This window comes from Bos grunniens, chromosome 4, assembly GCF_055505025.1.
Source record: "Bos grunniens cultivar Pamir isolate PY7600 chromosome 4, Bosgru_T2T1.0, whole genome shotgun sequence".
Classification (NCBI taxonomy): domain Eukaryota; kingdom Metazoa; phylum Chordata; class Mammalia; order Artiodactyla; family Bovidae; genus Bos; species Bos grunniens.
The window spans coordinates 82,686,664-82,714,123 of record NC_141168.1 but is presented as its reverse complement, the minus strand read 5'-3'; the positions used below and the strand labels follow the sequence as shown (position 1 = coordinate 82,714,123).

The 27,460-nt window shown below is 36.0% G+C and overlaps 1 protein-coding gene across 7 annotated transcripts in view; it reads left to right on the top strand.

Annotated features, from left to right (window-relative positions):
• The window catches only part of PCLO (piccolo presynaptic cytomatrix protein), a 384,975-nt gene that overhangs the window by 162,308 nt on the left and 195,207 nt on the right, over positions 1-27,460 (top strand). For all 7 annotated transcript variants that reach the window (XR_015163255.1, XM_086398565.1, XM_086398563.1 and 4 more), the window contains exon 4: positions 25,818-26,576. Coding sequence is in view for 6 of the 7 variants with exons in the window: in XM_086398565.1 (XP_086254691.1) it covers positions 25,818-26,576 (759 nt within the window). In the remaining variant the exon portion in view is untranslated. The remainder of the gene's footprint in view (positions 1-25,817; positions 26,577-27,460) is intronic.

Sequence of the window (27,460 nt, the reverse complement as noted above, 5' to 3'; positions counted from 1 at the left end):
AAATAGTTTCAGTCAGTTATCATAGGGAGAAGCTCCAGGTTTAGGAAAGGAGAGATAGTAACAGTAAATCATTGTAATATTCTTGCAACTTCATCAGGAAAAAGTATTTTCAGCTTCATTCTTGATTTTATACAACATGCTAAGATTATGTCAATTTAATACATGTTGTGTGCTCAAGCATATTTTTCAAATTAAAATGTAATTAAATTTATCACTTAAAATAACACCTGTTATGATAATTAGAATTCCAGAACAGCTTCAAAGGTAGCAAGAGGCATGCACAGACTTTACAGTTTTTTTCAGGGATGAAGGGTCCAAAAATATGTTCTGCTCACAAAGAGAAAAAATATATAGGGCTAAATGTAACTAAGTGAGCAGGAACTTTGGTAACAGGTTGGGAAGACACAATAAACAATCATGTTTAAGTTCATAGGAGAGGCCTTACTATTCAGTCTAGGGTTTTCCCTGGTAGTTCAGATGGTAAAGAATCTGCCTGCAATCCAGGAAACCTGAGTTCAAGCCCAGGGTCAGGAATATCCCCTGGAGAAGGGAATGGCTACCCACCACAGTATTCTTACCTGGAGTATTCCATGGACAGATAAGCCTGGCGGTCTACAGTCCATGGGGTCACAAAGTGTCAGACACAACTGAACAACTAACACCTTTTCATTCAATCTAAGAGGATAAAATCATTGGTTGTTTTTATAAATGATGTGATAAAATTACCTTGACTTTTATGCAGAAACAAACAGAACTTATCACCCAAGTGCATTTGGAAAAATGATTCTTCTGAAATAAGAATTGATTGCATCTTTAGCAGTACTGTTTCCTTCATTTCACTCTTTTGCCCAAAATCTCATTTATATGTGCAATGTGATGATACATTTTACTAACTGTAATTGTTTTAAATAATTAATAATATATATGTATCCTAAAATAAACATATACATTTAAAAGTTTGGCACTGTGTACTGAAATGTAGCTTTCAGTTAGATCTGTAGTATTTATGCCATGCTATATTTATATATTGTTTATAAAAATATTAATATATAGTATTTATTTTTCCTAATTTCTATGAAATCAAATAGGGAATCAATAGAATGTGAAGTAAGCATTATAAGTTAAATATGAAGTAGAATATTATTGATATGAAGTATATTTAACTCAGTAAAACCAGAGAGAATATATAGAGATATCTTTTTTAAATCCTATACTTTTGTTGATTGTTATACAAAGATATTTTTAAAACCTAAATCAACTCCTAATAATATATATATGTGTGTGTGTATATTTAGATGTGTATGTGTGTGTGTGTTAAGCCAAAAAAATCACAGAGTAGTTTTAGGATTTCCTTAAAACTTCACAGTATAAAATGAGTATAACATTACATTATTATTAACAAATATTATAATATTTTCTTATTAAAGTCAAGAGATTCTCTGAGATTGATGTGAATAAAGAATATATATAATTCCATTAAGAGCATATTTTTTAAATAACCACAAAATTAATTTTAGGACAATTACAAGTTTATAGACAGCTTACAGATTACCAAGTAACTTTTACCTTGCTATTTTCAAGAGTAAATCAGGAAATTATTGGTAAACAGCATAGGTATGAGTATGATTGTTTTGCAGAAAGAAAATGAAAATATAGAAAGATTAGCTTTTAAAAATCTCATATATTATAAAAGCACATTTTAAATTTTACTATTTTGTTAAAATTTTTATTTAGATCTCCTATGTATCACTATAAATGGCAGTGTGGAGGCTAGAAGTCAGTTGTGGATCCTGAACTTGTAACAGTTCAGTCAATTAAATATTTTGAAATTCTGTTTTAAGTGCATGGATTGTATCAGAAATTAGTAGTGGTAAAATACAATCAAAATGTTGCATGCCTTAATTTATGAGAAGCTATATATTGGTTAATATTAATTCTATAAATATGCATCTCAATGCTAAATAGCTGGTCTACTTTTATAATATATAATATACACTTTAAGCTAAATGTCAAATTTGTGTTTTGCTTTTCTTTTTAAAATCAATGATGCTTTAATATCTGATGTTTGAAATACTTTTTTAGCTTGATCTTCAGAGTAAAGGGTCTATTTTAGGACACATATAATATGGGTATAAGACAACTTATGGAAATGCAGGAGAGCAAAATTTCCATTTATTGACATAGTATATATCATAACTTTTGTTTTCAGTAGAAGTATATATTTAATCACTGGTAAAGCAGTTGTTCACTGTCAGTTATGCAGACCACTTTAGAAAAATCAAAACAATTATTGCAAAAATGAGAGGAACAAAGCAAACAAGAAGGATATATAGAGTATTTGGTTCAATTATAAAAAAAGAAAGAGCTAAAAAACATGTCTGTCAGTCTTTTTGCAATCTATTATTTAACCTCAGTGCAATATTTGCCAGTGTTACCTATCACTTCCTTGAAGTTCTTACCTTTCTTCCCTTGAGTTTAATAAAACTGCAACTTTCATAAATGATGCTTTTTACTATGCTTTGCTGGTTTTTCTTCCAGTCTCAGTGGAGCTCTTCTCCAAGAATCTGCCCTCCGTTTTCTTCTTTTCCATATCATCCCTAGGAAATAGCACCTCTAACTCTGGTTTGGTGGTGGTTTAGTCGCTAAGTTGTATCTGACTCTTGTGACCCCTTGGATGACAGCCCACCAGGCTCTTCTGTCAATGGGATTTCTCAGGCAAGAATACTGAGTGCCATTTGGCAGTGACACAAATAGCAATACTGGTTGCTATTTCCTTCTCCAAGGGATCTTCCCTACCCAGGGATTGAACCCAGGTCTCCCACATTGCAGGGAGATTTTCTACCATCTGAGCCACCAGGGAAGCCCTATAACTTTTGTTTAAGTATTCTTTTATATTCTTTAAGATCTAAATCTACAGCTGAGATTTAGATCTGATATCTGCCACTTGTAACTTTAGATATTGAGCACCATGTTACTTCTTAGTTTCTATGTTTTATTTTTTTCATCTGTATAATGAACGTAATTATAGATAGCTCAGATGGTAAAGAATTTGCCTACAATGCAGGAGACCTGTGTGGGGAAGATCCCCTGGAGAAGGGAATGGCAACCCACCCTAATATTCTTGCCTTGAGAATCCCATGGACAGACAATGGGGTTGCAAAGAGTCAGACATGACTGATCAACTAATAGTTCACAAGAGTTACAAGGATTAAATGAAATATGTGTATTCACGTTCTCCCAGAACCTGTTTCCCTCCATTTTTAAAACATTTATACTTGTAGATTAGTTTTTCTTAACTACATCAATTCTCTCATTCTGTTTCTTCTGTCGCCACCCTAGTCAACTGTGCAGGCTTATAACCTCTGCATTGCACTGTAATTCCTTCAGGGCAACTTGTCCTCTTCAAATAAATACAAGTAGCCTAGGGAGGAAGTTACATGCTAAATGGAAATCTGTTAAAAATGGGAATTCTGTATTATAGTTCTGTTTTTTACCCAAAGTACACTATGCACACTTAAAAACACAGAAAGCAGTATTTTTTCTCAGGGTAGATTTATTTGGTTCTTTGCAAGATGACATATTCAATCATGCCACTTTTGACTCAGAAGTATTCATTTGATTCAGCTGAGCATTTTAGGCAGTGAGGCTTACAGCTAACTTCCCCGTATAGTGGTTCTGCCTCTGCTGTGTTCAAAAGGCCTTAGAACAACTTGTGATCCTGGCATCACCACTGCAACATTGATTCTGGCAGCAATATGAGCAGGTGTGAAAACTAAACATCGCATGTATGTCTGGCCAAACCTTTTCCCTTTTTCTTTCTCTGTTCCTCCCTTCACCTCGGCTCACCTCTGGTGTCACATTCTTACTGTCTGAGAAACACTGAGCAGACTTGATGAGATGAAAATGAAATTCTAGGCAACAGGGATTGACTGAGGTGTCATGGGCTTTTAAAGGTGGCTAAGGTATACAGACTGGGGTAGGTCTCCAGGTAGGTTGGTGGTCTTTCTAGTCAATGCTGGTTGTGAGGTTGCAACCTGGACTCTTTCCATTAGTAAATTCCTCTGTTCTTTAGCAGTATAAAAAAAAGAACAATTGTATTTATAATTTTTATTTAAAAGCTGATATTGCCACCTCATGCAAAGAGTTGACTCATTGGAAAAGACTCTAATGCTGGGAGGGATTGGGGGCAGGAGGAGAAGGGGACGACAGAGGATGAGATGGCTGGATGGCATCACTGACTCGATGGACGTGAGTCTGAGTGAACTCCGGGAGCTGGTGATGGACAGGGAGGCCTGGCGTGCTGTGATTCATGGGGTCGCAAAGAGTTGGACATGACTGAGCGACTGAACTGAACTGATTCACTTTCTGTTATTATGTATCCATTAAATTCTAGTGTAGTCCTAGGATTACTGGTGTTTTCATTCCATGAATGAACAGGATAATGGTAATGTTTTTGATGCCTAATATTTAGTAATATTGATATCTTTGCCAGTGTGACTTTCCATACTATCTAGTATCCCGATCTCAATCCCTCATCACCACATATCATCCTTACTAGCTCTAGCACCAGAGACAAGCACATGCGAAAGTTAAACATACCTGAAACGTCTTTCCTTCCCTAGGTCCCATGAGTAACTATAATGAGTCTTCAGATATAGATGGGCTACCTCTGCCTGTTTGCTGGCAGCAAGATAACGCTGAGCAAAAGACTGAACTATGAATGTCTTGAAGGTATAATATACGTTATTGGCATATTGTTGAGTACCAGATAGTGAAGCAGATGAGTAATATTTTACATAAGGAATTAGAGAAACTAAACCACTCTCTGCTTCCTTCCTTTGACATTCTGATTTATATTTGCATTGCTGCGTTTAAAATATTTTTCTAGTAGAGTGATAGTTAAATAAAATACATCCTTAAAAATATTTAATAAAATCAGAAGGAGAACAAGATGGCAGAGGAGTAGGTGGACGTGGAGTACATCTCTCTCCACGGATACATCAGGAATACACCTTCAGACACAAAAGTGCATGCAGAACACCAGCTGAGAGCGAACAGGAGTACCTGACCAGTGGAAAAGAATATATGGAACCACACAAAACTCGGTAGGACAAAGGAACCAGGGGGGAAAACAGGAGTGTTAGTAGGACTGGACCTGCCCTTGGACAGAGGGGGGACTGAAGCAGGGGTCCAGTCCCCACATCGGGGCAATTGTCTGAATCAGAGGAGAAACATTTAAGGCTGAGAATAAAACAGCTAATCTGTGGCAGCCTAAATGTAATGAGAATCAGACAGTCCTTGCTGCAGCCATACATACCCCGGACAGGGATGCAAGTCTCCTGGAAGGTGCAGCAGCTGGGAGCGGGAGTTTAGGGATTGTGGAGCAATCCCAGGGCGAGGACTGCTGTTGACTGCAGAGAGATGGATCGAGGGAATGTTAGGGAGGAGATTGTGGTGGTAAATCCCTGTGGAGGAAAGTCGGGCAGCCATGGAAGCAAGGTGATACTGCTGAGTCACGCCTAGGGGGTGGAGCCATCACCATAGCCTCTCTTTCCCCACATGCCAGCATCAACAGCTGAGCAATAGGGACACTGGCCCATCAAACATCTGATGCACTGAACTATAGAGTAGGACCCCAGCCAGGGGGTCCCCTCCATGTGCCTGATGCACCGAACAACAGAGAAGGACCCCAGGCAAGGGAACCCTTTAAGAGCCTGAAAGGGCAGGGCTATGGAGAAAGATAGGCCAAAGAGGCCTTCTGATCCCCAGCTGCAAAAGGCTCGAGAAAAGAAAACACTTTGTGCTAACAGGGTACCTGCAAGCCAAGCAGCTGTGCCAACTTCACTCTTAACTCACTGGGGCAAAAAAAAAAAAAAAAAAAAAACCTGCCACAGGCAAAAAACGTCTTGTGGCTATGCACACAGGATCACTTCGGTAGTGTCCGACTCTTTGCAACCCTGTAGACTGTGGCCTGCCAGGCTTCTCTGTCAGGGATGGGAGTTTTCCAGACAAGAATAATGGAGTGTATGGGCCAATCAGATCAGATCAGATCAGATCAGTTGCTCAGTCGTGTCCGACTGTTTTCGACCCCATGAATCGCAGCACGCCAGGCCTCCCTGTCCATCACCAACTCCTGGAGTTCACTCAGACTCACGTCCATCGAGTCAGTGATGCCATCCAGCCATCTCATCCAAAGTTGTCCCCTTCTCCTCCTGCCCCGAATCCCTCCCAGCATCAGAGTCTTTTCCAATGAGTCAACTCTTCACATGAGGTGGCCAAAGTACTGGACTTTCAGCTTTAGCATCATTCCTTCCAAAGAAATCCCAGGGCTGATCTCCTTCAGAATGGACTGGTTGGATCTCCTTGCAGTCCAAGGGACTTTCAAGAGTCTTCTCCAACACCACAGTTCAAAAGCATCAATTCTTCGGTGCTCAGCCTTCTTCAAAGTCCAACTCTCACATCCATACATGAGCACAGGAAAGACCATAGCCTTGACTAGAAGAACCTTTGTTGGCAAAGTAATGTCTCTCCTTTTGAATATGCAATCTAAGTTAGTCGTAACTTTCCTTCCAAGGAGTAAGCGTCTTTTAATTTCATGGCTGCAGTCACAATCTGCAATGATTTTGGAGCCCCCCAAAATAAAGTCTGACACTGTTTCCACTGTTTCCCCATCTATTTCCCATGAAGTGGTGGGACCGGATGCCATGATCTTCATTTTCTGAATGTTGAGCTTTAAGCCAACTTTTTCACTCTCCACTTTCACTTTCATCAAGAGGCTTTTGAGTTCCTCTTCACTTTCTGCCATAAGGGTAGTGTCATCTGCATATCTGAGGTGATTGATATTTCTCCCGGCAATCTTGATTCCAGTTTGTGTTTCTTCCAGTCCAGCATTTCTCATGATGTACTCTACATATAAGTTAAATAAACAGGGTGACAATATACAGCCTTGATGAGCTCCTTTCCCTCTTTGGAACCAGTCTGTTGTTCCATGTCCAGTTCTAACTGTTGCTTCCTGACCTGCATACAGATTTCTCAAGAGGCAGATCAGGTGGTCTGGTATTCCCATCTCTTTCAGAATTTTCCACAGTTTATTGTGATCCACACAGTCAAAGGCTTTGGCATAGTCAATAAAGCAGAAATAGATGTTTTTCTGGAACTCTCTTGCTTTTTCTATGATCCAGCGGATGTTGGCAATTTGATCTCTGGTTCCTCTGCCTTTTCTAAAACCAGCTTGAACATCAGGAAGTACACCGTTCACATATTGCTGAAGCCTGGCTTGAAGAATTTTGAGCATTATTTTACTAGCATGTGAGATGAGTGCAATTGTGTGGTAGTTTGAGCATTCTTTGGCATTGCCTTTCTTTGGGATTGGAATGAAAACTGACCTTTTCCAGTCCTGTGGCCACTGCTGAGTTTTCCAAATTTGCTGGCATATTGAGTGCAGCACTGGTTGCATACCTTTCTACACCACCTGACCTACCTCCTGAGAAATCTGATTGTGGGTCAGGAAGCAAAGTTAGAACAGGACATGGAGCAACAGACTGGTTCCAAATCAGGAAAGGAGTACTTCAAGGCTGTATATTGTCACCCTGATTATTTAACTTATATGCAGAGTCATCAGGAGAAATGCTGGACTGGATGAAGCACAAACTGGAATCAAGATTGCCGGGAGAAATATCAATAACCTCAGATATACAGATGACACCACATTTGTGGCAAAAAGTGAGAAAGAATTAAAGAGCCTTTTGATGAAAGTGAAAGAGGAGAGTGGAAAAGTTGGCTTAAAACTCAACATTGAGCAAACTATCATCATGGCATCTGGTCCCATCACTTCATGGGAAATAGATGGGAAAGCAATGGGAAAAGTGATAGATTTTATTTTCTTGGGCTCCAAAATCACTGCAGATGGTGACTGTAGCCATGAAATTAAAAGACGCTTGCTCCTCAGAAGAACAGTTATGACCAACCTAGACAGCATATTAAAAAGCAGAGACATTACTTTGCCAACGAAAGTCTGTCTGGTCAAAGCTATGGCTTTTCTAGTAGTCATGTATGGATGTGAGAGTTATACTATAAAGAAGCTGAGCACCAAAGAATTGATGCTTTTGAACTGTGGTGTTTGAGAAGACTTTTGAGAGTTCCTTGGACAGCAAGGACATCCAACAAGTCCATCCTAAAGGAAACTAGTCCTGAATATTCATTGGAAGGCCTGATGCTGAAGCTGAAACTCCAATACTCTGACCACCTGATGCGAAGAACTGACTCATTTGAAAAGACCCTGATGCTGGGAAAGATTGAAGGCAGAAGGAAAAAGGGGTGACAGGATGAGATGGTTGGATGGCATCACCAAATCAATGGGCATGAGTTTGAGTAAACATCAAGAGTTGGTGATGGACAGGGAATCCTGGTGTATTGCAGTCCATCGAGTTGCAAAGAGTCAGACACAACTGAGCGACTGAACTGAACTGAATACCCTTCTAGAGCACTATATTTCCTGCTGCTCTAGCCACCAACTCCCCTGAATACCTGATGCTGCCAGAACCCCTGCAACCCAAACAACTGTACCACCTCCACACCTGACCCTCACAGGGCAAACCTAAGTCCTCTGGAACAGCCTCAGGAGCAAATCCCAGTGGAAGACCCACATGTAGAGGTGGAAATAAATTCACAGTTGAAACCCAGGGGCAGTGTGCCTAAGGAGGAAGACTGAAAACCTTCCCACCAGCTGTCAAAGCTACAGATTAAATCCACATAATCGACTAGGCAGACACTGTGTCTATGGAATATATAAAAGCTCATTTGAGAGCTCCCACAAAAGAAAATGCACTAGTTCTTATCGTTGTGGACATTGGAGGCTAGAACAGACAGGAGTAGGACCAGATTATAATCTGAGCTGCTCCTACAGCAGGTCCAGAGATCAGCACAGTATTGGAGGGCACCCTAGGGAGGTGAGGTGGACTGTGACTCCCAGCGAGGGAAAGGACTCTGACAGCAGTAACTGAAGTAAAACATTTATTATTGTGTTTTGACTTGTTCTATAGATTGTTTTGGATTTTTTTCTCTTTTTTTTTCCCCTACACCCGCCCCCCACCCCGCCCCCCACCCTGGTCTGTTGTAGTTGTCAATTTTATTGACACTATGATATCTAATTTAGCTTTTGAGCTATTTTTTTTTCAGTCACATTTTCTATAGTTGTTATAAGCCTCTGCCTCTGCATTGGGCTTTTGCAGTTCTGTGGAGTTTTTCTTTTTTTAATTTAAATTTTTAATTTTTTAAACTTACCATTTCTTCTACATTTATTCCTTTGTTTACTTTTCCTACTTTTCTTTTCCCCTTGCAGTTCATCTTTAATGTATATAAATCTTCTTTATCTATCTCTATAAGCTTTGCATGTCTATTCTTTCTTTCTTTTCTTTCCTCTTAACACATTTCTTTTCTCTTAAAACACTTGTTTTCATTGCTTTATTCCCCAATTGGCACCTTGCTTTAATTTTGTTTTCCTATTTGTGCTTTAGTTAGTTTTGTTCTGGCAGATATACTTCTTGGTTTCCTTTGTTTACAGGGTTAATCTGTTGTACTTTATTTTTGTTGGACTGTTTTGATTTTGCTTATGAGTGTATATGTATATGTGTATATTCAGTCACACTTTTTATTGTTATAAACCTCTGCCTCTACATGGGGCTTTTGCAGTTCTGTGGCGTTTTCCTTTTTTTTTGTTTGTTTGTTTTCTTCGTCCTTTTTTTATTCTTCTTTTTTTATAATTTTAATTGTTAAAAACTATTATATATTTTCTACATTTATTCCTTTGTTTGCATTTCCTACTGTTCTTTTCCCCTTGCAGTTAATCTTTAATGTATATAAATCTTCTTTATCTCTATTTTAACTTTGCATATCTATTCTTTCTTTCTTTCCTTTCCTTTCAACATATTTGTTCATTTTATTTTCATTGCTTTATTCCCCACTTGGCATCTTGCTGTTGTTTTGTTTTCCAGTTTGTGCTTTAGTTAGTTTTGTTCTTAACTGGTAAATATAATTTTTTATTTCCTTTGTTTGCCAGGTCAATGTACTGTACTTTATTTTTGTTGGACTGTTTTGACTTTGCTCATGGGTGTATATGTGTATGTGCATATTCCATTATTATAATTATTATTTGCCTGATTTTGTAACTGCCATTTGTCTGGGGTTCATCGTTGGTTTCTTGTTTTGGGATATTTGTTTTAATCTCACTTAATGCCATAACAAACCACTTGTGGAATCTTCGTTCCTGACCACAGATCAAGCCCTGAGCCTTTGGAATGGGAGCACTGACTCCAAAACCCTAGACTACCAGAGAACTAACCCTAGGGAATATTAAATAGTGAGAACTCACACAAAGGAAACCACTTAAATACAAGACCCAGGATCACCCAACCACCAGTAGCACCTTGTGCAGGACACCTCATCTAAACAACAAACAAAACAAAAATACAAACCCAATCATCAGCAGACAGGATTATGACCTCACTCAGCCTTGACCATCAGAGGAAAAACAAACACACACACCAAAAACAAACAAAATACAAAAACAAACAAACAAACCTAAGCTCAGCACAAATCTCACCCTACACAAACCACTGGACCAACCTTAAGAGGGCAAAAAACCAAAAGGAAGAAAGAAGTCAACCTCGAAGCCTGGGAAAATGAGATCTCAAACACAATAAGTTAAAAAAACAATGAAAGGCAGAGAAATACTAAAACAAATGAAGGGACACACTGAAAACACAGAAGTCCAAGTAAATAAAGAGGAAATAAGCAAACTACCTGAAAAAGAATTCACAATAATGATAGTAAAGATGATCAAAAACCTTGAAAACAAAATGGAGAAAATGCAATAATGAATTAACAAAGACCTAGAAGAATTAAAGAATAAACATAAAAAACACAATTTCTGAAAAATACTCTAGAAGGAATCAACAGCAGAATGTCTGAAGCAGAAAACGAATCAGTGAGCTGGAAGATAAAATGGTGGAAATAACTTCTGAAGAGCAGAATAAAGTAAAAAGAATGAAAAGAACTGAGGATAGTCTCAGAGACCTCTGGACAAGATCAAATGCACCAACATTTGAATTATAGGGGTCCCAGAAGAAAAAAAAAGAAAGAGTATGAGGAAATTTTTGAAGAGATTATAACTGAAAATTTCCCCAACATGGAAAAGGAAATAATCAAGTCCAAAAGGAACAGAGAGTCCCATACAGGTTAAATTCAAGGAGAAACATGCTAAGACACATGCTAATCAAACTAACAAAGACTGAGCACAAAGAAAGAATATTAAAAGCAGCAAGGGAGGAGCAACAAGTAACATACAACAGAAACCCCATACACTTAACAGCTGATCTTTCAGCAGAAACTCTGCAGGCCAGAAAGGAATGACGGGATATATTTAAAGTTTTGAAAAGGAAAAATCTACAACCAAGATTTCTGTACTTGGAAAGGATCTCTTTAAAAACTGATGGAGAAATCAAAAGCTTTTCAGACAAGCAAAAGTTAAGAGAATTCAGTACCACCAAACTAGCTTTACAACAAATGTTAAAGGGACTTAAATAGTCAAGAAATACAAGAAAAGAAAAAATCTACAAAATCAATGCCAAACAACTGAGAAAATGGCAATAGGAACATATATATCAATAATTACTTTAAATGTAAATGGACTAAATGCTCCAACCCAAAGACACAGAGTGGGTGAATGCATAAAAAAATAAGACCCATATATATGCTGTCTACAAGAAACCCACTTCAGGCCTAAAGACACATATATACTGAAAGTCAGAGGATGGAAAAATGTATTACATGCAGATGGGAAGCAAAAGAAAGCTGGAGTAGCAGTCCTCATATCAGACAAAAAAGACCTTAAAATAAAGGAAGGAAGGAAGGACATTACATAATGATTAAGAGATTAATCCAAGAGGAAGACATAACAATTATAAATGTCTATGCACCCAACATAGGAGTACCTCAGTACATAAGACTGACAGACATAAAAGGAGAAATTGATAGTAACACAGTACTAACAGACATAAAAGGAGAAATTGATAGTAACACAATAATAGTAGGAGATTTTAACACCCCATTCACACCAATGGACAGATCATCAAAGTAGAAAATTAATAAGGAAATACAAGTCTTAAATGATATATTAGATGAGATGGATCTCATTGATATCTTCAGGACATTCCATCCAAAAGCAGAAGAACACACCTTTTTTTCAAGTGCACATGGAACATTCTCCAGGTTAGACCACATCTTGGGTCACAAATCAAACCTCAGTAAATTTAAGAAAATTGAAATCAAATCAAATCATATCTTCTCCAACCACAACACTATGAGATTAGATATCAATTACAAGAAGAAAACTGTAAGAAACACACACACAGAGATTAAACAACACATTTCTAAATAACCAACAGGTTACTGAAGAAATCAAAAAGGAAATCAAAAAATTTCTATAAACAAATGAAAATGAAAATACAACAGCTCAAAACCTATGCAATGCAGAAAAAGCAGTTCTAAGAGGGAAGTTTATAGCAATACAATCCTACCTCAAGAAATAAGAAAAACATCAAATAGACAACCTAACTTTACAGCTAAAACAACTGCAAAAAGAAGAACCAGAAAAAAAAATGAAAATTAGTAAAAGGAAAGAAATCATAAAGATCCGAGCAGAAATGAAAGAAACAATAGTAAAGATTGCTAAAACTAAAGCTGGTTCTTTGAGACAATAAACAAAATTGACAAAACTTTAGCCAGACTCATTAAGAAGAAAAAAAACAAAAAAAAACAGAAGAATCAAATCAACAAAATTAGAAATGAAAAAGGGGAGGTTACAACAGACAATTCAGAAATACAAAGGATTATAAGAAGCTATGATGAACAACTATATGGCAATAAAATGGATAATCTAGCAGAAATGGACAGATTCTTAGAAAAGTTCAATCTACCAAGACTGAACAGAGAAGAAATAGAAATTATGAACAACCCAATTACAAGCACTGAAATTGAAGCTGTGATCAGAAATCTCCCAAAAAGCAAAAGCCCAGTACCAGATGGCATCACAGGAGAATTCTATCAAACACTTGCTACTGCTACTGCTAAGTCACTTCAGTCCTGTCCGACTCTGTGTGACCCCAGAGACGGCAGCCCACCAGGCTACCCCATCCCTGGGATTCTCCAGGCAAGGACACTGGAGTGGGTTGCCATTTCCTTCTCCAATGCATGAAAGTGAAAAAGTGAAAGTGAAGTCGCTCAGTCGTGTCTGACTCTTAGCAACCCCGTGGACTGCAGCCTACCAGGCTCGTCCACCCATGGGATTTTCCAGGCAAGAGTACTGGAGTGGGTTGCCATTGCCTTCTCCTGTCAGACACTTAGAGGAGAGCTAATGCCTATCCTTCTAAAACTCTTTCAAAAAATTTCAGAGGAAGGAGCACTTCCAAACTCATTCCATGAGGCCAACATCACCCTGATACCAAAACCAGACAAAGACAACAACAAAAAAAGAAAACTACACTGATGAACATAGATGCAAAAATCCTCAACAAAATTTTAGCAAACACCTCAAAAATTCAGCAACACCTCAAAAAGCTCATACACCATGATCAAGTTGGGTTTATTCCAGGGATGCAACTATTCTTCAATATACACAAATCAATCAATGTGATATACCATGTTGAAAAGTTGAAAGATAAAAATCATATAATAATCTCAATAGATGTATAAAAAGCCTTTGACAAAATTCAGTACCCATTTATGATTAAAACTCTTTAAAAAAATGAGTATGGAGAAACCTTCCTCAACATAGTAAAGCCCATATATGATAAACCTACAGCAAACATTATTCTCAATGGTGAAAAACTGAAAGCATTCCTGCTAAGAGCAGGAACAAGACAAAGGTGTCCACTTTCACCACTGTTATTCAACATAGTTTTGGAAATCCTAGCTACAGCAATCATAGAAGAAAAAGAAATAAAAGGAATCCAGATCAGAAAAGAAGTAAAGCCTTCACTATTTGCAGATGACATGATACAGTACATAAAGAGCGCTAAAGATAGTATCTGAAAATCACTAGAGCTAATCAGTGAATTTAGCAAAGTTGCAGGATACAAAATGAATACACAGAAATCACTTGCATTTCTATATACTAACAATGAAAATCAGAAAGAGCAATTAAGGAATTAATCCCATTCACCATTGCAACAGAAAGAATTAAATATCCAGGAATAAACTTACTTAAGGAGACAAAAGAACTATACACAGAAAATTATAAGACACTAATGAAAGAAATCAAAGATGACATAAACAGATGGAAGGATATTCCATGTTCCTGATAGGAAGAATCAATATTGTGAAAATGACTATACTACCAAATGCAATCTACAGATTCAATGCAGTCCCTATAAATTACCAATGGCGTATTTCACAGAACTGAAACAAAAAATTTCACAATTCATATGGAAACACAAAAGACCCCAAATAGCCAAAGCATTCTTGAGAAAGAAGAATGGATCTGAGGAATCAACCTTCCTGACTTCAGATTATACTACAAAGCTACAGTCATCAAGACAGTATGGACTGGCACAAACACAGAAATATAGACCAGTGGAACAAGACCAAAGTGCAGAAATAAATCCATACACCTAGGGGTACCTTATTTTTGACAGAGGGGCCAAGAATATGCAATGGGGCAAAGATAGCCTCTTCGATAAATGGTGCTGGAAAAACTGGAGAGCTACATGTGAAAGAATGAAGTTAGAATACTTCCTAACACCATACACAATGATAAACTCAAAATGGATTAAAGACCTAAATGTAAGACCAGAAGCTATAAAACTGTTAGAGGAAAACACAGACAGAACACTTGATGACATAAATCCAAGCAAGATCCTCTGTGACCCACCTCCTAGAGTAATGGAAATAAAAATAAAAGTAAACAATTTGGACCTGATTATGCTTAAAAGCTTTTGCACAACAAAGGAAACTGTAAGCAAAGTGAAAAGACAACTCTCAGAGTGGGAGAAAATAATAGCAAATGAAACAACTGACAAAGGATTAATTTCTGAAATATACAAGCAGCTCATATAATTCAGTGCCAGAAAAACAAACAACCCAAGGAAAAAGTGGGAAAAATACCTAAACAGACATTTCTCCAAAGAAGACATACAGATGGCCAACAAAAACATGAAAAGATACTCAACATTGCTCATTATTCAGTTCAGTTCAGTTCAGTCGCTCAGTCATGTCTGACTCTTTGTGACCCCATGAATCGCAGCATGCCAGGCCTCCCTGTCCATCACCAACTCCCGGAGCTCACTCAAACTCACATCCATTGAGTCCGTGATGCCATCCTGCCATCCTCTGTCATTCCCTTTTCCTCCTGCCCCCAATCCCTCCCAGCATCAGAGTCTTTTCCAATGAGTCAACTCTTCGCATGAGGTGGTGAAAGTACTGGAGTTTCAGCTTTAGCATCATTCCTTCCAAAGAACACCCAGGGCTGATCTCCTTTAAAATGGACTGATTGGATCTTCTTGCAGTCCAAGGGACTCTCAAGAGTCTTCTCCAACACCACAGTTCAAAAGCATCAATTCTTCGGCGCTCAGCTTTCTTCACAGTCCAACTCTCACATCCATACATGACCACTGGAAAAACCATAGCCTTGACTAGACGAACCTTTGTTGGCAAAGTAATGTCTCTGCTTTTGAACATGCTATTTAGGTTGGTCATAACTTTCCTTCCAAGGAGTAAGTTTCTTTTAATTTCATGGCTGCAGTCACCATCTGCAGTGATTTTGGAGCCCAAAAACATTAAGTCGGACGCTGTTTCCACTGTTTCCCCATCTATTTGCCATGAAGTGATGGGACCAGATGCCATGATCTTCGTTTTCTGAAAGTTGAGCTTTAAGCCAACACTTTCACTCTCCTCTTTCACTTTCATCAAGAGGCTTTTCAGTTCCTCTTCACTTTCTGCCATAAGGGTGGTGCCATCTGCATATCTGAAGTTATTGATATTTCTTCCAGCAATCTTGATTCCAGCTTGTGTTCTTCCAGCTCAGCGTTTCTCATCATGTACTCTGCGTATAAGTTAAATAAGCAGGGTGACAGTATACAGCCTTGACATACTCCTTTTCCTATTTGGAACCAGTCTGTTGTTCCATGTCCAGTTCTAACTGTTGCTTCCTGACCTGCATACAGATTTCTCAAGAGGCAGGTCAGGTGGTCTGGTATTCCCATCTTTTTCAGAATTTTCCACAGTTTATTGTGATCCACACAGTCAAAGGCTTTGGCATAGTCAATAAAGCAGAAGTAGATGTTTTTCTGGAACTCATTATGAGAGAAATGCAAATTAAACTACAATGAGATATCACCTCACACTGTTCAGAATGGCTATCATCAAAAAGTCTACAAACAATAAATGCTGGAGAGGGTATGAAGAAAGGGGAATGCTCTTGCACTATTCGTGGGAATGTAAATTGATACAGCCACTATGGAAGATGGTATGGAGATTCCTTTAAAAAGTAGGAATAAAACCACCATATGACACAGCAATTCCACTCCTAGGCATATACCCTGAGGAAACGAAAATTGAAAGGGACACATGTATCCCATTGTTCATTGCAACACTATTTATAATAGCTAGAACATGGAAGCAACCTAGATGTCCATCGACAGATGAATGGATAAAGAAGTTCTGGTACATATACACAATAGAATATTAATTGGCCATAAAAAGGAATGCATTTGAGTCAGTTCCGATGAGGTGGATGAACCAAGAACCTATTATACAGAGTGAAGTGAGTCACAAAGAGAAAGATAAATACTGTATTCTAACACTTATATACAAAATCTAGAAGAAAGGTAGTGAAGAACTTATTTACAGGTCAGCAATGGAGAAATAGACATAGGGAATAGACTTATGGACATGGGGAGAGGGGAGGAGAGAGTGAGATGTATGGAAAGAGTAACATGGAAACTTACATTACCGTATGTAAAATAGATAGCCAACAGGAATTTGCTCTATGGCTCAGGAACTCACACATGGGCTCTGTATCAACCTAGAGGGATGGGATGGGGAGGGAAATGGGAGGGAGGTTCAAAAGGGAGCGTATATATGTATACCTATGGCTGATTCATGATGAAGTTTGACAGAAAACAAAAAAAATTCTATAAAGTAATTAACCTTCAATAAAAAATAAAATAATAAAATAAGAATATTTAATAATCAATGATTGTTTCAAACCATTCAAAAATTTCCCATGGACAGGCAGGCATTCCTATAAAAAAGAAAGAGATGTATATGTATATATTTATGTGTATTTGTTTTTTTAATATAAATGGATCTCAGGTTCAACATATTAGACCTCAATCTTAAAGTCTACGAGTGGCTATGGGACAAAGAACAACTTAAATGACTTGCTTTAAAACAGATCCTTCTGGTCACTGCCATATTGAGGAACTAAGTCTTTCTTAAATGTTTGTTTGATTTTGATGTTTTTTATTTATGCCTACTAATTTCAGCCTACACTGTAACAGATAATTACCATCCAGGTGTGAATTGTGTTTGTACTGTCCTTAAAGATTTGGTCCATTTTCCTGTTTTCCATATCTATCTGGCCTGTCATAGGCCACAGTAAATTCTACTCCATTTAGGTTGCTACCTTCCTCATCCTCATTTTATCATCTTACCTTAATTACATCACTTGACTGAATGAGGAGTTATATTTGACTTTATATTATAATGTACTTAAGGAGAAGAGAATCCTGGGAAACACAGCTCAGCTTAGAAAAGTTTACATCTTGCAGAATCAACACACTGATTCTTCCCTGCACACAGAACTTCCAGTACTGCACCATGTTCTGCTGCATTGTATTGATATGAGGGTTTAACACCCATCACCTGTTTTCATTCTCTGTTGTCCAGTGGTATAAGTCCTATTCCTGTACATTTCAGGCTCCCTAGCCTGTGAGATTATTCTGTCTTTGAATATTATATTCACAATGATGCTTATGTTTAAAATTGGGATTGATTTTTTATTTATCTTGTAAAATGTTTGATAAAGTTTTATTCAGCTGTGCTAAGTCACTGTCATGTCCGGCTCCCCACGACCCCATAGAGTGCAGCCCACCAGGCTCCTCCCTTTATTCAGCTATCGTATGCTTTAAATAACCTGTCTTCTAAATGTGTGTAACTTTGTAATTTTAACATACATAAAATGACTGTATTGAGGTGTATTAAAAATCTTCAAAATAAATCTTATTTTGAAATTCAGTCACACATTTCCTGAAGGGCTGACTAGTAACTAAGTTACACTAAAAAGGAATTTTTTCATTGATGTAATTATCCACACATACAAAGTAAATAAACACCTCTTGTAATAAATAATAAAATAAACTCTATAAAAGCAGAGGGATAAGAACTGATTAAAAACCTAAATTTGGTATCCATATAAATGATAAATATTTAAACTGTTGCTTATTTTCTATGTTAAACATATAAATATCAACCTAAAGTGTAGTACACTAGAACGATTAATCACAAATAGAAATGCCATGAATCTGCAGGTAAGTCTTATTGAGACTTCCATTTTTTCTAGAGCTGAATTAGCTAAAGTCAACATAAATATGTATGATTACTCTTCACTTCAGTTTATTATTGGTTACCAGTGACAAACCAGCTGTGTCCTTAGAGTTTTCTTTTATACACTTTTAACAGAATACTTGATCACACTGGAAGGTGATCAGGTATACTAATGTTTCTGATTGAACCCAAATCAGGTAACTTACTTAAGTCAAAAACAGTTTTAGTGAGGTCATTCTCTCTCTCTCTCTCTGTGTCTCTCTCTCACCAGTTAGAAAAAAAAAGAGAGGAAGAAAGGGAGGGATGTAGAAAAGGATAGAAAAGAAAAAGAAGAAAGGAAGGAAGATATTTTAAGGAAAAAAACCCTGTTTAGTTCTTTTATATTTAATATAAAATACATATTATTTTCATATATTTCTGAAAGGAAACTAAGCCCCTGATTTCCCTCAACAAGTTCTGTCAAAACTGTATTACTGTAATTATTCAGAAGTATTTTAATTAGTGCATGTGTATTTATATATTATTTATGTAATGGTATTTAAAACATTGAACACTCAGAAATTACTTTCTTAGTTTAGGAAAATACTTATTAATTGTAGTGAAAAGGTGACTAGAAAAGTGATCCTGCTTTATTCAAAGAAAAATGGACACAGAAAAATGTCAATCAAAGTGTGCAATTATAATCCCAATAATTTTATTTTATAATTTTACACCCTGGTATAGTATACATGATTTTAGTTGGCATCTTGCTATTTATGGAAATGTTTGTTAATATAGCTTTACATTATACAAAAATGTACATTATATAGAAATTTACAGCAAAAGAGTAAAATAGACTTCATGCATTTAGATATGGGATTGGGGGGCAGGTCTTACAGATGTAAACATAAAAGTAGAGATGGATAGGACATGCTGCTGCTGCTAAGTTGCTTCAGTTGTGTCCAACTCTGTGTGACCCCATAGACGGCAGCCCACCAGACTCCCCCGTCCCTGGGATTCTCCAGGCAAGAACACTGGAGTGGGTTGCCATTTCCTTCTCCAGATAAGGACATGACCACTGATCAATTTAGACCTAAGAATGATAACCCCTATATAGGTTCCTAATAGTACAGGTTTTCATTATTGATTTTCTACCCTACATATCAGTAATTCCATTGAAAATTGATATTTAAATCATCTACTTGGTTTTTTTCTTAGTTTTCATGTAAATATTAATATTCTAATACATTCTGAGAAAGTTCTTATATCTACATATGAAGTAAATGAGGAAGAGCCTCAGCCAGTCAGTTATATATATTGACTATGAGTTACTCTTATTTCAGTGATTATAAAAGGAACAAAAGTAATCCCATTCATTTTTTGGAGGGACAAAGTAATAGAAATATCACAAACACATTATTGCACACACTTGCAAATGTAGTTTTATAAATGATTACAAGTTTTTAATATCTTGACTTTGTAGTCTGAACAATTTATTGTGTAAGCTGAAGGAAAAAAAGTGAATCCACCATGAACTCAATCATTTTCCTTTTTAAAAGTAACAAAAGTAACTAAATTAGAGATTTAATAAGCAAAAAATCTGATTTTTAGAATGTCAAGTTGAAGAGTATGTGGGCCTTGGGTAAATAAAACACCCTAATGCCAAGACTGTAGGGGGCATAGAAGAAAGCGACAAGTTGCAGGTGATGTTGTTCGCCAATTTGTGGATTGTCAGTAAGTAAAATAGTGACTTCTAAACAAATTATCAATGTAATTATTTCTCAGCTTTAAAAAAAATAACATTCTGGATGACAAACAGATAAGCAGACCAGCAAAAATATGTGTAAATTTTTTGTTGTTGACTCAGAAGCTTCATGGTAGCCAGGAAAGTCAATGGCATTATAGTAGCAATCCCCTTGATTACTTGGTTTTCCTTTACAGAATTTTAAGTGGGGTCACTCAGGATATACTTAAACACTTCTATTGACAAAAAGTTTATGAGTTTCTGAATCAATCTAGTTGATTCTTTAATGAAAAATTCATGTTAAGATAATATTAAGATTTCTCTGACACAAATATAATTGCTCATGTAGATTTGGGGACCATCACTTCTCTACCATTTAAAGTCTAACATCAGACTTTCAACCTGCTGCAGGTCTTATTATCATGCTTCAGAAAAAATACTTAGAAAAATAAATAGGCAAGCCTGAAGTTCTGAGATTTTCCTTAATGGTATTGTTGCTATAGTTACAGCTGAAATGTTATATAAAGCAAATTGCTTATTGATAGAAAAATGCTGAGTAGCACAGCAGAATCCCTTTTTTGGGTAAAACTGCCTTCATTTCCTACTCTCCTCTTAAGATTAAATGGTTTTTTAGAGTGTTGTTTTGAAGCCCTGATGATTTGATATTAAAATAAATGTATTTTATTAACGTGTACTAGGTGGCAAGTGGATATATTTTAATGCATTGTGATCAAAATGGAGTTATTTTTCATATACTTTATCAGAATTGTTCCTATTTGGATGTGAATTTTGATATTCTGGGTATTAACATTAAGGCACTAAAAAAATGTGATTGGTTTCATAGTATGAATATATATAAATGACATACAAATACATCCTTCTGAATTTAATACATTTAATAATAATATAGATGAAATATAAACTTTCATTATATTTATGCCATTAGAAGATACTTACAGTATACTGAAAATAAAATATATTTTTAAAACACAGGAATACAAATGGAAATGGTCTGAGAGCATCCATAATAATGACTAGTATGTTTATAAAAAGCCTCCATAGGATCTATTTGTTCTATTTTTCTATGTAATAAACTCAGTAATATAATAGAAATGCCTTCAATTTATATACATATATAATATACAATATATCATGTTATATATAATATACATCTGATTGTCTCACTGTCTTTATAAGGAAATAGCTCAGAGATAAAACCATAACATCTGATATTTAACCTTAAGGCAAAATATGATTAGTCATGTGTATCACCACTATAACAGTTATAGAAAGAGTTAGTTCTATGGCAATATCTTTTCAGTTATTCAAAGTCATATGTGGCAGTGATATATTATGAATTTTAATATAATTTTAGAAATCTTACTTAATTCTTCAGATTGCTACTTAACTAGAAACATTATGAATATTAAATAATATTGTGTCTAATAATGTGTGGCTATTGAGAAACTAAGATTGTACATATGTATTTTTGAGCCCAGAAAATTAATACTTTTAATTAGGTTCCTGAATACAGTGATTTTAAAAAAGTCTTTGGGATTATTTGTGATAAAAAAGCAAAAAAGAAATAATTGTGAAAAACAGATTTTTACATTTTCTTATGTGGTTGTATTTTTCCAAAATGTTTTTTTTTTTAAAGAAAATTTTTCTAGTAATTGTGTTTATATTTAATGATGACTGAATAATGATGACCTGTATTGTCCTAAATGAATTTTCTTGTGAAAATTAGTTTTTACTCATTTTCTTCTTTGTCAGAATTTGATCGCTTTTGCTTTTCTCATTTCTAGTTTGGATATTACCCTAATCTCTGCCTTTTCCTATCTTTTCTTTTAATAAACAAAATTTAAATTTACATGTTTAAAGAAATACATAATTTTTAATGCAACTAATAGTGTTTTTTTTTCTTTTCAATCCTTTATTGAATTTATAACTTCCTCTGCTTGCTAAATTTGTTGGTACTCTAATTTGGGTTCTAAGGGCTTCCCTGGTGTCTCAGAGGTAAAGCAATCTGCTTGCCACTGCAGGAGACACGGGTTCAATCCCCTGGTTGGGAAGATCCCCTGGAAAAGGAAATCGCAACTCACACCAGAATTTGTGCCTGGGAAATCCCATGGATAGAGAAGCCTGGTAGGCTATTGTCCATGGGGTCACAAAGAGTGACACAACTTAGCAACTAAACAACAATCTGAATTCTAGGGCTGCAGAAAGAAGAGACACACATGTGAGACCACCAGTTCAACGTTTCTAATTGGTGAAAAATTACTCTGTGTGATTTATAATTTATCGAATTCCTTATGTTGTAAATGAATTCATCAGATAATCCTTTTAAACCATAGTATCCTTTCCATCTTCCTTGGTTTTTTCCCCTGCATATTATACTTATATTTAACCCATATCTTTTTTCTTCTACTTGAGTGTGAGTTCATGATTGAATAAGCCTTGCACATATAATTTCCCCAGGGTATATAAATAAAAATAGATAAAAATAGGCTGGATATCTACAGAATAGCTATGTAAGTGAATGCTATTGTCATAATTATTTGACATAATACTAGCATCAGTTTCCGAATTAATTTTGGTGACAAAGTGTAAGTTTAAAAAAAAACGAGCTTGGCCTTATGATATTCTTCAAAATGCAAATCAATCATGTAACCAAGAGACCAAGTGTGGCAACATCATGTTAAAATTAATTACAGACAGTAACAGTTAAAGATACTGGGTGTACCTGTGGCAGATTAATTTTGATATTTGGCAAAACTAATACAATTATGTAAAGTTTAAAAAAAAAAAGTATATAAAAAAAAAAGATACTGGGTGTAGGGAATTCCCTTACAGTCCAGTGGTTAGCATTCCATGCTTTCAGTGCAGAAGGCCCAAGTTTAAGCCTTGGTCAGGGAACAAGACCTCACAAGCTGCATGAACAGGCCAAAAAACAAAAAAGATACTAGGTTTAACTGAATTGGGATGGGAATTTGAGCAAAACAGAGATTTGAACCAGTCAAGGAGGCTCTCAACAGGTCATTTTTCTCTTAGACTAGTACTATTGCCTTTGCCTTTGATTTTAGTAGGGGTGGGTTATCACTGCTTGTAGGTTTATCAAACATTTTAAATCAGGAAAATGAAGTGTTTTATGTGACATAATAGATTAAATCGATGAAACGCTTTATCCTCTTATGTAAATTTTCAAATGTATGAAAATAATGAGTGTACTACCTTGAAATAATCACTCTATTTTCTCAACAGATTTTCCTTTTAATGAGAGCTGTGTACCATTTTGGTATCACATACTGTTAATATAACTAGCAAGAGATGACAACTTTGTAAGAATAATTTGTCCCTAAAACTCAGATAAAGTTATCATGCTTTTATAATTGATAAGAATTTCCAAACATTCCATTTATTTCTGGAATGTTAAAAACATCCTAACTTATTTACATTTGGACCTGCCCTGACAGGAATGCATAGCACACACCTGCATTTGGCTTTTAGAATCCATATGACAAAACAGCAAAATGGTACAGCTATTTGTGTCTATTTTTGTTTTTTAAAATGTCCGTTTCTGAATGAAAATATTGTTAAGATATGACCCCACCAAGGAGTGGTTTTTAAAACCTCAACACTGATTAAGATTGATTTTCTGTTGACATTATGGAAGTACCTCCTCTAGGGATTCTTCAACACAACAACTGGAACTTTTAGAATTGGACATAAGGATCAAATCAGATTCTTTCATAAGACTTTGTATAAAGTTACTGTATAGAGAAGCCACAACTCACTTTATTGCTGCTTAGAGTTGAAATTAAGAAAGAAATTGGTACTGGATGATCATAACACACAAAGTAAAGTGACCCATAATGCATACTAATGTTTTATAGACAGCATTTTATCTGAAATTAAATAACTGACTCAGGTCTTACTGTTTTAGATAATCAAGGAAGAATTATAACAGCTTACAAGTTGCAAAATAGTCATTATTATTAAGCAACATTTTTGTTTCTTTAAAGAAATTGAAAACTGAAGAAATGAATCTTAGTTGTCTAATAATATTCTAGGACAATAGTGATTTTTGTCTCTAAATAATTGAAGTTATGCTACTGGAAAGAATGATCCAATATGAAGAGCAATTTGAAATTACCTCTCAGAAAACAGTACAACATACAATCACAATATTGTTTATGTGACTCTCCACCTGTGTACTTTAAAGGATAGGCATTCATTAAATGGTAACAGTTAGAAGCTACATGTATAACCTTAATTTCTTACATTTTAATAGGTATAATGTAAGAAAAAGCACACCATACATCAATAAGAAGGAAATTCTGCAACATTATCGGTCTAGCAATCTCTCTCCCATGTGATCATTTATGTGTGTTATGAGAGGATGGTTCTCAGTCTTTAGTTTGCAAAAGAATTCACCAACAGGTTATTTAAAAGGCGGATTCTCCTTCTCCTATCCCAGATTTCTGCTAAAATTATATTGGTATAGTTACTAAAATTTATATGAGTAAGGACTACTTCAGGAGATTTGACTCAGGTGGCCCATGGATTCCACTTAGGAACAGAAGTAGTATAAAGAACTATGTTAGTCAGCAATTGAGAAAACTGGGGGAAAAGATATTAAACAGTTTTAATTTGTGAATGCTTCTTGACACAATTGCATAAAAAATGTAATTATTATTAAAAATAACATTTTTTAATCTTAAGTCAGATAGAGTTATATACATGTGATTTTTGAAACTTCTACATGTGCCTTGTTATCTTCTGCCCGGGTAGATAGAATTACATTTGATCCAAAACAAAAGATAGGAGATTATAGGCTAAGTCGTTTAAAACTTACTATTAATTGGCTCTGAAAAGAAGACTACTGTAATTTAATAGTTTTTGAAAAAATTTATGATAGGAACACTAATTTTGAAGGTATGAGGCTTAAAAATATTTGTATTTAGAACAAATGCAGATTTTTTTTTAACCAAAAAAATGATATTTCCCTAGTCTGTCTTTGATGCGGGCTTCCCTAGTGGCTTAGTGGTAAAGAATCCACCTGCAAGGCAAGAGACTTGGGTTCGATCCCTGGGGTATTTGATCCCTGGGTCGGGAAGATCCCCTGGAGAAGGAAATGGCACTCCACTCCAGTATTTTTGCCTGGGAAATCCCATGGAGCCTAGAAGGCTACACTCCATGGGCTTGCAAAAGAGTCAGCTAGGACTTAGCAACTAAACATCTTTGATACATTTTTTTATTTTCTTTTTATTATGAGGCCAATTAGATGCTAATCCCTAAGGATTCTTCCTATTCTTTAGATTTCAGGCAGTCTTTTTGCAATGTTCTTTTAAAAGTCAGTTCTATTGATTCAGAAAACAATGACCTACCTTCTCCATATATAAAAAAGCAGCCAGAAATTGTCAAGTGCTCATCTTGGTAAATGTACCAAAACAGATGTATTATAGTTAATCTTTTATTTTTACTTTATTTACAGATTCAAGAATGGCTTTGTTTAAATTGCCAAACCCAGAGAGCGATATCAGGACAGCTGGGAGACATGGGCAAAATGCCTCCTACACAGGCAGGACCAAAAGCCTTGCCTCTGCCTGTCCCTGCAGAACAACCATTTCAGGAAACAGCAACGCCTGCCCCAGTAAAAGTGAAAAAGAAGGAACAAGAAGAAAAACCTGAAGCTGAAAAAACCATTTCAGAAAAGGTAAAAGAAACACCTTCAGGTGAAAAAATTCCCCCTAAGGAAACCATAGATCAAATCCGAGAGGAGAGTAAAGGAGAGAAAGACAAAACTTCAGCCCCTCAAGAAAAAAAGTCACCCCCTGAAGACAAAAAACCACCTTCTGAAGACAAAAAGCCACCTTCTGAAGACAAAAAGCCACTCCCTGAAGAAAAAAAGCCACCTCTTGAAGAAAAAAAACCAACCCTTAAAGACAAAAAGCCGGCTCTTGAAGACAAAAAGTTAGCCCCAGGAACGAAAGCATCGATTCTAGAGGAAGAACAGAAACGTGACTTACTTAAAACTCAAGTACAAATTGCTGAAGTTAAACCTGAAGGCGGAGTGCCTCCAGAAGCAGTGGAAGGAAAGAAACGGCCAGTGATGGAGGTGGAAGATTTACCAGCCAGCGCACCTCGGCGTTTGCCTAAAGAAGATGATGGGATGACTCAAAAAATAAAAGTACAGCCACAGGCATCAGGCATGGCGAAGCCTGATCAGACGGAATCTGGAAAGGAAAAAACAGTAAGTTATGTTTCTTACCTCATTTTGCAGTTTTACACCTGTAATTTACTAACGTCTACCTAAATGTACACCAAATGCTTAATGGTGATTTTGTAAGTAAAAGCTTTCAACTAGGTGCATTTTCAAAAAGAGTCAGTAGCATTCAGAAAAAAATACTAACATGAAATCAGTATCCCCCTTTCATGTGAAATAATGTTTGTCTTGAAATTTTTATTTACTTAGCCACTTGGTTAAGCAAGACTCAACTTCTCACTTGAAAATCTTTTAAGATGTTTTCAATGATAAAATGATTAAATAATTGTGATTTTTTAAAAAGTACAGCCAAAATTCAGAAGAAACATTTTTTCGAAGTTACTTTAGTATTGGGTGTATGCAATATAATGTATTTAGTTCAGAGTTTTATTCAGTTTGTTTAATATTGAAGGTTTATTTATAATCCAAGCATAATCTGGAATACATATTATTCTTTACATATTATTCTTCTTTTTCGTTTTCTTTAATGGAAACTTTTAAGGGTTAATAGTCCATCCTAACCCAGTTTAGTTGTTTTGTTTATAGTTTTAACACACGGTTACTAATTCATCTCTGGTATATGGTACATCACTCATAAAATAAATCCTGGTCTTCCTTTGTTATTAATTCATAAGTTTATCAGAGCTAGAGAAAACAGATGCCTGTGTATTCTCATTCTAATGGCTAGATCTAACTCCCCCCACCCTCACCCACTGCTTCTCCTAGCTAACTACTTTGCAGAAATAGATTCTTTTTACTATTTCTTTTTTTGTGAAGCTGTCCTTGGCTGTCTTTCTGATCGTGCTTTATGAGTTCTACTTTGACTATCTCTGTGACTTTCTCTTTTCCCATCTCTATATGATGAGGTTTTT